The sequence below is a fragment of the Chroicocephalus ridibundus genome, chromosome 1, assembly GCF_963924245.1.
Source record: "Chroicocephalus ridibundus chromosome 1, bChrRid1.1, whole genome shotgun sequence".
Classification (NCBI taxonomy): Eukaryota; Metazoa; Chordata; class Aves; order Charadriiformes; family Laridae; genus Chroicocephalus; species Chroicocephalus ridibundus.
The window spans coordinates 219,397,133-219,409,450 of record NC_086284.1 but is presented as its reverse complement, the minus strand read 5'-3'; the positions used below and the strand labels follow the sequence as shown (position 1 = coordinate 219,409,450).

The window sequence follows — 12,318 nt, the reverse complement described above, 5'->3', positions numbered from 1 at the left end:
CATCCTCCTCCATCCCCCTCCTCCTCCATCTTCCTCCTCCATTCTCCTTCTTCATCCTCCTCCTTCTCCATCTTCCTTCTCCTTCTCTATCCTCCTCCTCCATCCTCCTCCTTCTCCATCCTCCTCCTCCTCCATCCCTCTCCTCCTCCGTTAGCAGTTGCTTTGGAAAAGCTGATGACTGTGTATGGCTCAAAGGCTTTTCCATCTGCACTTCTGGGGGATGGGGAGAGAAGAGCTTCCACAGCAATTTTCCATGTTTTCCCTGGTCTTATTATAAGCATCAAGGTCTGTTGTGTTTGTCTGATCTATTGCCCTTCCAGCACGGTACCGATGAAGCAGCGCTGCTGCGCGGAGTAGTCAAGCCGAGTAGTCTCACCTAAGCTGTCAGGATGTGGCGGTTGAGATCACAGAATCATGGAATCGTCAAGGTTGGAAGGGACCTTAAAGATCATCTAGTACTAATCTAGGGCTCGATTAGGAATGATTTGAGCCTCTGATTTACCCCTTGTACCTTTTTGGGGTCAGGTACAGCAGGCCCTACTGGACTTCCAGAGCAGTGACTTTGTGGTTATTTTTATTACAGATCTTGGATGACGGAGGAGATCTGACTCACTGGATTTACAAGAAATATCCCAACATGTTTAAGAAGATCAAGGGGATCGTAGAGGAGAGCGTGACTGGTGTCCACAGGTAACGGGACAGGCTGGACTGTGAGCATGGAGATGCTGGATCTTCTGCCTCAGGGCACCGGGAGCAAAAGATCCCCAAGTTGTCAGATGCCACAGACTTGGCTGAATGTTGAACCTCCTACTACGTGGTCTGTGGTTTCCCTTCACCTTGGGCTTGGCTTTTCCGTTCGAGTGGTTTTAAATCTCTCGTACCGTCAAAGCGACTTGGAACTACTGCTCTGAATTTCAGACGAGGGGTAGAAGCACCTACTGACCGTCGCGTGCGTGGACAAAGTGCGCAAGGTCTTGTTTTTCCACCTGTGAAACGGGGGCAGTGGTTCTCTCGCCTCATTTTGCAGATGAAAGAAGGAAGGGGCGAGGGTGAGGGTGTTGCACAAGAAGGGGTGGCCTTTGGAGAAAGTCAAAAGCGTAGTCCTAAAGTAAATCTATGGGAAGAAGTGAGATTTGGGAAGAGGAAACGAGTCTTTAGTTGGGGTGGGAGCCTGGAAGGGGAGAACTGCAGAGATGCAGCCGTATAATTGAGTGACGTCCATCAGTCTGCGGTGGAAGCAGAATTAGGATGGGAGAAGTGGCTCCCAGGGTTCGGAGAGGTGTCAGAGGTGCTTTTCCAACGGCGTTAATCATGTCACGGGTGAGGGAAAACAGGGGACAAGCAGCAGACTCAGCTTTTTTCTTTATTTTTGCAGGGAGACAGGCTTGGCTGCAGCTCTTGGTGCTGGCTGAGAGTTCGGCCAGAGGTGCAGGGAAACAAAATATTTGAAACAAGGAAGCGACCGATTCAGGTTTGCAGCCAGTGGGGTCAAGAAGAGGACCCGATAATATTTTTAGCATCAGGAATCGTTGCAAATATGGGCCAAAGGGATGTGCAAGACCAAAATGATGTTAAAAATTGTCCCCCGCGGTCTCATGGCAGGGGCGAGGTTGTTTTCGGAGGCTGGTGGTACGGATGCGTGCGTGCCCCTTACCTCCAGGGGACAGGCAACGTGGGGACTGAGGCTCCCCAGGTGACAAAGCGAGCGTGAGGAGAAATCTGGAGGTGGTCTGTAGGCACTAACGGAGGGAGCGGGTTCTCCTCCCCGAGGCCTGGAGCGGGGAGGTGATTTTCGGATTCTCTCCATAGCCGTGGTGTAGCGTTTAGGTTGATTTTTAGTGGTTTGTGCTGCTGCCGCCGGGCGTTGAGTCTGCTGTCAGGAGGAGGAGGTCGGGTTGGTGTGTTCCCCATCCTGGTTGCTTCTTGTACTACATCTCCTGCTGCTGTTCAAGTGGGTGTTTTGCTGCGGGTGTTGGATCGCAGCAGCTTCACATTGCTGTGAATGTTACTCTTCTGCGGCCGTTCCCATTTGTCTTGAGCTGTAAGAGCTTGAGGAATTACGGGAGCTCTCACCTTAGGTTATCTGAAGCAAGGGGGAGCTTTAGAAGGGAGATGGGGCGCTCTGTCCTTTTGAAGACACCAGAGGATGGCTGCAATATGGACGGTTATGAGGCACAGGGAGTCTAGAGCACCTTCTGATCTGCTATTTTGGGTTTTTAAGAAATGCCTCTTGCCAACCTGGTAGTTCTTCAGTACAGGAGGAAAACGGATACAAACGCCTGTGGAAGGAAGGGTGCTATTTCTCCTCCCGAAAGGAGGAGCTCCTATGACGAGGTCATCTTTGACCCGCCAGATGTCTACTGCTCTACTCCAGCAAAACAAGAACCTTGAGAGCACACAGCAATAGAGCGTAGGGAAGTATTTTTCCATTGGTCATTTGTTTCTTCCCGTATTCCTAACAGGCTGTACCAGTTGTCCAAAGCGGGGAAGCTCTGCGTCCCAGCCATGAACGTCAACGACTCGGTCACAAAGCAGAAGTTTGACAACCTGTACTGCTGCAGAGAGTCCATCCTCGACGGGTAGGTACACGGCCCCCCAAACGGGGCTGCGTCCCTTGCTCGGGTTGCGTCGGGCCCAACAGGGAACTGGGTCCATGTGTGTGTGTCCTCCCTGCTGGTTTAGGTCATTTTAGATCAACCGATGTGTCAGAGGAGAACAAAGACCCTTTGTTACCCCTGGTCCATCCTGTTTGTATCATAGGTGGGAATCTGCAAGGCATTTGGAGACAGCAGCTATGTCTCTACGGGTCAGAAGGTCCTAAGACTTATTTGTACAATTGTGTGTAAAACTCTACACACATATGCACACCCTAAAACAAACGTTTAATTTTGTGTTTGTAGGAGAATGATCTTGCAGCAAAGACCTTAGCATCTCTAGGAGTCTGGATTCAATATTTTTACCCCAGCTGTGAATGGGGCACGTCACCGAAATTCTGCTCCTCTTCTCGTGGAAAGCACGTCTTCTCTTTTCCCAGAGTGTCCAGAGGACACATCAGATATTTCGTTAGCCATAAGTGATACAAGGCGCTTCTCAGCACCCTTCAGGGGAGCTCACCGAGCCTTTGTGCCCTCAGGGTCAGGTTGCCCTTCCATGACTGTAGGTGACTCGTGTGCCCTTCTCCTTCTCGGTGAGCGTGGCCGGAGCTGTGCTCAAGCCCTGCAGCTCCTCGTACTCCTGTGTGAGGACTTCAGAAGCCCCCACACGTGGCTACGATGCTCCTTCCCGTCCCTCTTACCTCCATGGCATCAGGATAAAACCCATCTGTGTCTGTTGCCTGTGTGTGAGTCAACCAGCTGCTTCTTCACGACGTTTTTTGCCTTTCTACGTTTTTTATCCTCTCCTGTGAACGTACAGTAAACCGAAAGAAAGAAAACAGAGGAGGTTGTGGTAGACCAAGACTTTATCCTGTAATAGTTACGTGTCCGAAGTGTAGACTTGAGTCTGAGGATTAAACCCTGTCCTTCAGCTGAGCGTAATAAATAGGGGCAGAAGGTGGGAATGACGGGGCTTTGTCCACTTTTCCCCACTCTGCTCCTGCAGGATTTACAGCCACGTGCCACGCGAACGAGGAGGAGAGCGTTTGCTTCCCTCTGTGCTCCCTCCCCCCCGAATTCCCAGCAGGCAGACGGTGGGACTGGGACCAGCTCTGCAGCATCCCGATGGTGCTGTACTTTTTAGGATCGGACGGGAATCCGTCACTGATGGATACGTGGGCACCGGGAACACGATGTGTCTTCTGAGACTGTCGGTCTCGAGATGCAGCGCAAAATACTTGAAGCTGCGATCTAGAGAGGGTGTAAATCTCAGAAATCTCAGTGATATCTTTTTTTCTTCCCTCTCCCTCTCGTCTTTTTTTTTTTTTCCTTTCTTCTGATGGAACTGGGTGTCCATGTCCCCACCACCTCCACCACCAAATTCTGTCAAAGCCAAATGAGATTAGGACAAGTTTTATTCTTACAGCAGATGGGTGGACTGTGACATATTGCATCTGGTAGTGGTCCCAGTAGACAAGCAAGCACAGAAGCAAGGACAAATTTGACTTTCCGGACTGGCATTCGTGCTGATGACTACCAGAGAAAAGATTGCCTGCTCTGTGCCAGGTAGCTGTGGTGCGGAGGAGGAACCCTCCGTGGAGAAGACAGCGGGCTTCAGGAGAAAAGACCTTTTTTTCACGTTGATAACTTGGTAGGGCTTAAAGCTTAAACAAGTCTCAAGATCTGCAGTTCACAGTTCCTTGTTGATGTAGAAGTGTCTCCTGTTTAATCAAAGTCCACCTGGCCGTTGCTGTTGGTGTTCAGCTGTGCTACTGCTGCCTTCAGTCTGGCAGCACCAGAGGTTCTCGGAGACCCAAAGCAGGCTTCCCTGTTGATCACGGAGTCTCCTCTAACATCTTTTTCCCAAATCTTCGTGGGATTTGTAGTAGAGCGCCTCATGCGTCACCTCAGCTTTGAAGCCGTCTTCCTGGTCATCTTGACCAGGAGGAGTGAAGAAGACTCATGTCTGTAAATCATAGAATCGTGGAATGGTTTGGGTTGGAAGGGACCTTAAAGATCATCTCATTCCACCCCCCTGCCCTGGGCAGGGACACCTCCCACCAGCCCAGGTTGCTCCAAGCCCCGTCCAACCTGGCCTTGAACCCCTCCAGGGATGGGGCAGCCACAGCTTCTCTGGACAACAACCTGTATGTCCAAATCCAGGGGCACGAAGGTGAGCTTTAAAATGTGTGCAAGTGCCAGATGAGTTAGGGAACCGCCGAATGTGCTTCCCTGGGTGATCTGCTACATGTGCAGTTTCTTCCCTGCGTTTTCATCCCATGTTGTTCTGGAAGACTGAATTTTAGGCTCCTTGTCAAGTCAAGCAGTGATGGAATCTGGCTCTTCCATGCCAAGATGTTTTATTACAGGAGCCAGAACCTGTCACTGCGGATGACCACTGGTTTCTTGCCTTTCCTGCCTCACAAAACTGGCAAAGTTCAATTAAAAGCATCAGCTGGTCTCCAAAATACATAAAATTTGTGAAGTTGTGATGTGGAGCAGCGTACTCCAACATGCAACGCGTCACTAACTGGACTTTCCTAGAAGCAGTAATGGGAAAAATGAGGGTGGTGAGCCCCTGGGCCAGCTTGCCCAGAGAAGCTGTGGCTGCCCCATCCCTGGAGGGGTTCAAGGCCAGGTTGGACGGGGCTTGGAGCAACCTGGGCTGGTGGGAGGTGTCCCTGCCCAGGGCAGGGGGGTGGAATGAGACGGCCTTTAAGGTCCCTTCCAACCCAAACCATTCTATGATTCAATGAAAACATCTTGCTGAAGTAATTCTAATGAAGTAGCCCTTCCTTCTTTATTGTGGCCGTGGCTCCGCTCTGTGGTCACGGGGTTCAAGACACAACCTTCTGTCGCCAGGGTTGGCCGCCCCGTGAAGAATTGCCCCCAGATTTTGCGTGTCCGAGGACGCGACTTTTAGCTCCGCGTCCCACGTGTAGCAGATGCCGTCAGCGGCTAAGAAACGTTAAAAACCTGTAAAATCTTCTTTCCCTCGTTGTCTTCGGTTGTGACGGGTGATGGACCTCACGGGGAGGTCGGTTGGGATGGGAGTTAAATCTGGCCCAGGCGCCTAAAAACTGGGCCAAGGGAAGCCTGAGCGGAGGTGCAATTGAATCTGCGGTGCTTTTTTATCTAAATTCTTCGGGAAATGTAAGGGAATTTCACCTTCCCTGCACTGCTAACCTATTTACTCCTGTGCTAAAAATAGCCTGTAATGTAGGACACTCTCGGGGAGAAAACAGAAGGAAACAGAGTGGAAGGGAGAGCTTTGTTTGTGGAAAGCGCTGGGATTCTGGCAAGGAATTAGCGCTTTTTTTGGGCTCCTTCCGTAGTTATTCCGGTGGGGTATTTTGATTTTTTTAAAAAAAAAAAAATTAAGAAAATAAAATATTTTGGGAAAATATTTTAAATACTTCTGGAGTACCAAAACGCAGGGATCCGACGGAAAAAAAAAAAGGGATCCAAACCCCAAATCCTTCCTCTCTGTCGCATTTCACTGGTAGCACCCACCCTTACCAACAGAAAAAGTCGGTTTTGAGGTGCCTTCGGGTCCGCTCCGCACCCGGAGTTGCTGCGTGTCCGCAGGGATACAGGATACAACCGCGGTGCTTAGGACCTTCCGCGTCCTTGACCGCGTCGTCGGTGGGATAGAGCTTATTGCTGGTCGTTAATTGCGTTTTTTTTCTTCCTTCCTTCAGCCTTAAAAGGACAACAGACATGATGTTTGGAGGAAAGCAAGTAGTGGTTTGTGGCTACGGGGAGGTAAGGGCTTCGCGTTTTACAGGCGGGTGCTGCACGTAAAATCGGCGCATCCTTTGCACGGCTTCATCCCACGGGGCTTTCCTGCCCCCGCGGCTTTTCTCCGCATCTGCTTCAAACCTGCCGGGTTTGCCGAAACTGAAGATTTTCTTCATTTCCAGTATATTTCTTCAGTATTAAAACAGACGCCCAGCCCGAATCTTAAAATACATGAGTATGAAGTATTCTGAATCATGCCTGAATATTGAAATATCCAGATATTAATAGAGTATACATTCTAATTTTTATATTTCGATTATATATGGCATCTAATGTAATGGTAAAGTGTTCGGAGGCCGGGTTCTGCAGATGCAGCCGCAGCGTTGCATGCTGAAGCGCGGTCAAGAAAGAGAAGTTAATCTTGACTGCGCTTTCACCCCCGAACGGAGGAATCCTCTCTCGAGGCGAGACCGGGATGTTCGCCCTTCGGCAGGTCGTGTCGGGACCAGTTCACACCAGTTGGGGCGGGCTGTGCTCTGTGGGTGCTGTACTGGGATTTTTAAATTTTTTTTTTTATCCCCCCCCCCCCCCCCCCCGAGAAGAGCCGAACTGGGGCGATTTTCTCACGTGTGATTGCATTTTTGGGGAACCCTTGGTCATTGAACCGTTCCCCTGAATTCCCTGGGTAAAGGTTAAAGCTCGTTAACCCTCGGAGAGTTAACCATTAACCTTCCGAAGTAGAGTAAAGGCTACAACAGACTCTTAAACTTTCCCTGGGATAAGCGTAATCTCTCGTTATCCTGCTGCTTTCTAGATACCCGGGCGTTTGGGTGGGAAAAAGAACTCCCCGGGACCGAAACCAACGGCGCCCTGCGATTTTTTTAGTGCCTCTCTTAGCTAAGCTGGGCCTGATTTACTCCAAATCCCGGAATTTCACGCACCCAAAAACGCAATATATGCCACCCGGGTTGCTCCGAAGGGTTGCCCGGGGTTATCCGTCCCTTCCAAGCTTCCCGTGGCCGAACGGATGCTCGGCGTCTCCCGAGCTCTCGGCGGCTCACTCCTCCTCTGTGCTCTTCTCCCTCCCCAGGTTGGCAAGGGCTGCTGTGCTGCCTTGAAGGCCATGGGCTCCATAGTGTACGTGACAGAGATCGATCCGATCTGTGCCCTCCAGGCCTGGTAAGCGGTCCCACCGAGCCCGGCTTCTTCCTTAGGCTTTTTTTTTCCCCATCCCCCTGCCAGGAAAACCACGACCAGAGGCAGCGGGCCCTCCCCAGAGGGATGCTGGTGAGGGGTTCGTGGCTCCTCTGCGCCCTCGGAGGGACCCACAGCTCTCTCCTACCGCCAGGAAAGGGTTCCCGCACTAAACCGTCACCCGGTTTATCGGGCTCCCGCGCGCCAGCTCGCGTAACCGGAGCCACAGTGGCCAAGAGCTGAACGATACGGCTTGAAAGAATTTAACGATACGGCTTGAAGGAGTTTAATGATCCGGCTTGAAAGGAGGTTGGGAGTGAACTGCGACCTCTGGAGAGGGACCTCGGGCTTTACCGTGCTGCGCGCGCACCTCACCCAAGGAGTATTTTGGGTTTTTCGTGGTCACCGACCCCTCACAAACCACTCCCCGCTCACGCCGGTGCCCCGACGTGGGGCTGAAAGCGCACGGCTCCCCCCCTCGCACGGGCACGTTGCGGTTACACCCGACCTCGTTTCCTCCAGGTAAAGGTTGTTTGGGGGCCGAGATGCTGCTTCTGCATCCCAAGGCGCCAGATGGGACGTGGCCGCGGAAGCAGAGTCCCCAAAAACACCCGGAGCCTGAAACCCGCAGCCTCTTCCCAACGGCCGGCTTTCAAAGGGCTGTTGCGGCGAGGAAACTAATGAGCCCTGCTTAATTAGCAGAGCTGATCCACTTTCGGCTTGCTTCGCAACCTTCACATCCAGCCGGCGCATCCGTAATTGGGAATTCGGTCGTTTGCAGTGGCACGAGGCAGCGCCGCGCGGCCCCTCTCGGAAGGAGGTTGCGGGGCGGGGAATAAATAAATCAGTAAATGGGACATACGGCAGGAAAAAAAAAAAAAATTACTTATTTTTTTATAGTAACTACGATTTTGCAGCTTGCGGGAGTCACGGAAGTAAGTTCTCGGGAGGGCTGTCACCAAATCCTAAAAAAAAAAAAAAAAAAATATAAATAATCCTGCCCTTGTTATCTGAATGAAGTCGGGAAAGAGCCGCTGAGCGCTTCTGGAGATCGCGGAGGTGCCTAAATCTGGATGGCGGGGTTCGTGATAGACATCTGCGGGGTTTGGGGGTGTTTTGGTTTGTTGGGGGTTTTTTTGTTTGGTTGGTTGGGTTTTTTTTTTAAAGACAACCTAAATCGGTACCAGAGAGGATTCTGCAGCGGGAGGGAGGGCGTATCTGCATCTTCTGGGTGTATTTTGCAGGAGCAGCAGCTTTAAAAAGGCCGTCTCGGTCGAAAATGGAGATTTGCAGATGCGGAGGCCTTGACGGAAAATGTGAAACCCCCAAAATCTCTTTCCAATTCCCACCCCCCCACCCCCCCCAACAGTCCCAAATCCTCCAGGTTGACTCTAGAAACGCTCCTCATGGCTTGGGGTGCACGGCCCTGAGTACGTTGCCTTGCTCTTTTCCAGTCTCCGGCATTAGAAAGATAAAATGAGTATCTGAGAGTCATTTGGTGGGGTTTTTTCCCTACTTTTGGCATATTTTTGCTGCTTTTCACACCATTTCCTCCTCTTCCTTTCTTCTTAGCATGGATGGATTCCGGCTCGTGAAACTCAATGAAGTCATCAGACAAGTTGACATCGTCATCACCTGCACGGGTACGCGGTCCCCGAGGCGGGTCATCAGGGATGCATGCCCCATCCTCAGGGCTGCCTTTTTCCAAAGGAAAGGGCAAAAAAGATGGGGAAAATGAAGACGGTGAGCCCCTGGCCCAGGTTGCCCAGAGGAGCTGTGGCTGCCCCATCCCTGGAGGGGTTCAAGGCCAGGTTGGACGGGGCTTGGAGCACCCTGGGCTGGTGGGAGGTGTCCCTGCCCGGGGCAGGTAGAGCGGTTGGAACTAGATGGCCTTTAAAGGTCCCTTCCAACCCAAATCATGCTGTGATTCCACGACTCTGTGATTTATTATGGATATTGCTGTCTGGCAGGCAACAAGAACGTGGTGACCAGGGAACACCTGGACCGCATGAAGAACAGCTGCATCGTCTGCAACATGGGGCACTCCAACACCGAGATCGACGTGGTGAGCGCGGGGTCGCGCGTCGGGCGCGGGGACGGCATGGGGTTTGGTAACGGTCCTTTCGGGACCCTTCGTCAGCCGTGTCTGACCCGTGCTGCTTTAGCAAGCACCTGGGAGGAGATAAAACAATCCGTCGCTCCCCGTGTCTCAGCAGACAGTCAGACACGTCGGCATCATTCCCGCGATCCCAAAGAATGTCAGCGAGCCAGGCAAACTCCTTCAGCTTCCAGCGTGGTGTCTGGTATCCACCAGCCTCAGTCCTTCCCCTGGAGGGTCAGTGAGTTGCCCTCTCCAGCCCAGTCCCTCTGCTTTCGGGGTATTGTACCATTAAGACCCAGCCAAAAGTTCAGCTTCACAGAATCACAGAATTGTCAGGGCTGGAAGGGACCTTAAAGATCATCCAGTTCCAACCCCCCTGCCATGGGCAGGGACACCTCCCACTAGACCAGGTTGCTCAGAGCCCCATCCAGCCTGGCCTTGAACACCTCCAGGGATGGGGCTTCCACCACCTCTCTGGGCAACCTGGGCCAGGGGCTCACCATCCTCATGGTGAAGAACTTCTTCCTAACGTCCAGTCTGAATCGACCCCTCTCTAGTTTTAATCCATTCCCTCTAGTCCTACCATTACCCGACATCCTAAAAAGTCCCTCCCCAGCTTTCTTGTAGGCCCCCTTAGGATCCTGGTAGGCCACTAGAAGGTCTCCTTGGAGCCTTCTTTTCTCCAGACTGAACAACCCCAACTCTCTCAGTCTGTCCTCATAGGAGAGGTGCTCCAGCCCTCTGATCATCCTCGTGGCCCTTCTCTGGACACGTTCCAGCATGTCCATATCTCTCTTGTAGCAGGGGCTCCAGAACTGGACGCAGTGCTCCAGGTGGGGTCTCACAAGGGTGGAGTAGAGGGGGAGAATCACCTCCCTCGACCTGCTGGCCACCCTTCTCCTGATGCAGCCCAGGATACGATTGGCTTTCTGGGCTGCTAGTGCACACTGATGGCTCATGTTGAGCCTCTCGTCCACCAGCCCCCCCAAGTCCGTTTCTTCAGGGCTGCTCTCCAGCCAGTCACTGCCCAGCCCATATCGGTGCTTGGGATTGCCCCGACCCAGATGGAGGACCTTGCACTTGGTCTTGTTGAACTTCAGCTTGGTGCGTCACAGCACGTTCGACCCCGCCGCGCTTTACCCAACGGCACTGAAATCTGCTCCTCTGCGCTTAGAGATGGGTAGAAAAACAGGAGAGCCTTGTCTGAGGGTCAGTGGAGAATGGCTCGGCCGAACCCAAGGCTTTAAAACCGTTGGAAAGAAGTGACCGCAGTCATGCAGAGTTCAGTTGGTGACCGCGAATCCTCATCAGCCAGAAGAGCTTGAACAATAGTGGTCGCAGGAGCTTTGATGTACCCTAATCATAGAAATCGTTCCAGGTTATGATTCATAAAGGTTTCATTGGTCTGGGACTGCCGCCGGCCCCAAAGGAAGCCATAAGCCCAGGACAATGTCAGCGATTTGCTTCCTTTTTTCCTTCCTGCTAACGTAGCTTCTGGGTTTTGACCTTTTGCCAGCGCTTTTAACTGTTTTCACACCGTGTTTCAGGCAAGCCTGCGTACACCCGAGCTGACCTGGGAGAGGGTGAGGTCCCAGGTGGACCACGTCATCTGGCCAGACGGGAAGAGAATAGTCCTTCTGGCGGAGGTGAGTCGCGGGCAAAGGAGCGGGAATTGCAGCCTGGTCTCCGCTTGCGGAGGAGGAAAACAAGGGCTGGATGAGTGCTGGAGACGATACGTGTCCAGAAATTGCCTCCTTGGGCCTCAGCAGCTCAACGGTCCCTCTGGCCGAAAGGCTCGGTGCAACCCCTTTTTGGCCCATGAGTTGCTGGAACGCAGAAAAGCTCCTGGGTTTTTCTTTATCCCGCTCCAGGGCATCTCCCACAGGGTATTTTATCAGATTTTTTCACTTCTAAATAGTTTTACTGAGTTACAAGGGCAACCACTATCTTGGGATTCAAGGGCACCTGATAAATGGTGTTTCGTCCCAGAAGAAACGCGTTTCGCCGGTGGTTCTTGTACCTTCTGTAGGGTTGTAGGCGGGTTTTGGTGCCGCGTTGAGATAACAACCAGTTTTTGCTTCCCAGGGCCGCCTGCTGAACCTGAGCTGCTCCACTGTCCCCACCTTTGTCCTGTCCATCACTGCCACCACGCAGGCGAGTAGGGTTTGGGCCGAGCCGAAAGCAGCGTCTCGCTCCACAGCGGGCGGCAGTTTCTTACCTAAGTGTCTTCTCCATCCAGGCTTTGGCTTTGATAGAGCTGTACAACGCTCCCGAAGGCCGCTACAAGCAAGACGTGTACCTGCTGCCCAAGAAAATGGGTAAAGATGTACTTACTGCCTTCTTTTTTGAGGTTGAACGGATGGGAGGGTTTGCTCGGCTGGGCTGGGGACGGCAGGGCACCGCAGCCTCCTGGGCTCTCTCGCCGGCCTCTCTGCCAAGCTCAGGGTCTTCCAGCAAGTTCTTCCCACTGGGTCTGGGCTCTTTGCTAAATTGGACGCGTTGTTTCCCCATCCCAGCCGGGGGAAAACAGGCTGACGCGCTCGGCCGACGGCAGGAGTCCCTCCGCGCTGATGCGAGGGATTGTCACGTAGGGCTTCCGCCAGCAGAGCTGCCGTCCTTGGCTGCGAAGACACGTAGTCCCTGACCAACAGCTCTGCCTCACCCCCTCCTGAGGGCACAAGCTACACT

General features: G+C 52.6%; 1 protein-coding gene across 3 annotated transcripts in view; it reads left to right on the top strand.

Annotated features, from left to right (window-relative positions):
* AHCYL2 (adenosylhomocysteinase like 2) overlaps positions 1 to 12,318 on the top strand; it is a 113,522-nt gene that overhangs the window by 96,045 nt on the left and 5,159 nt on the right. For all 3 annotated transcript variants that reach the window (XM_063323769.1, XM_063323770.1, XM_063323771.1), the window contains exons 7-15: positions 584 to 690; positions 2,463 to 2,579; positions 6,296 to 6,359; positions 7,426 to 7,514; positions 9,102 to 9,172; positions 9,500 to 9,594; positions 11,178 to 11,276; positions 11,716 to 11,784; positions 11,870 to 11,948. In XM_063323769.1, coding sequence (XP_063179839.1) covers positions 584 to 690; positions 2,463 to 2,579; positions 6,296 to 6,359; positions 7,426 to 7,514; positions 9,102 to 9,172; positions 9,500 to 9,594; positions 11,178 to 11,276; positions 11,716 to 11,784; positions 11,870 to 11,948 — 790 coding nt within the window. The remainder of the gene's footprint in view (positions 1 to 583; positions 691 to 2,462; positions 2,580 to 6,295; positions 6,360 to 7,425; positions 7,515 to 9,101; positions 9,173 to 9,499; positions 9,595 to 11,177; positions 11,277 to 11,715; positions 11,785 to 11,869; positions 11,949 to 12,318) is intronic.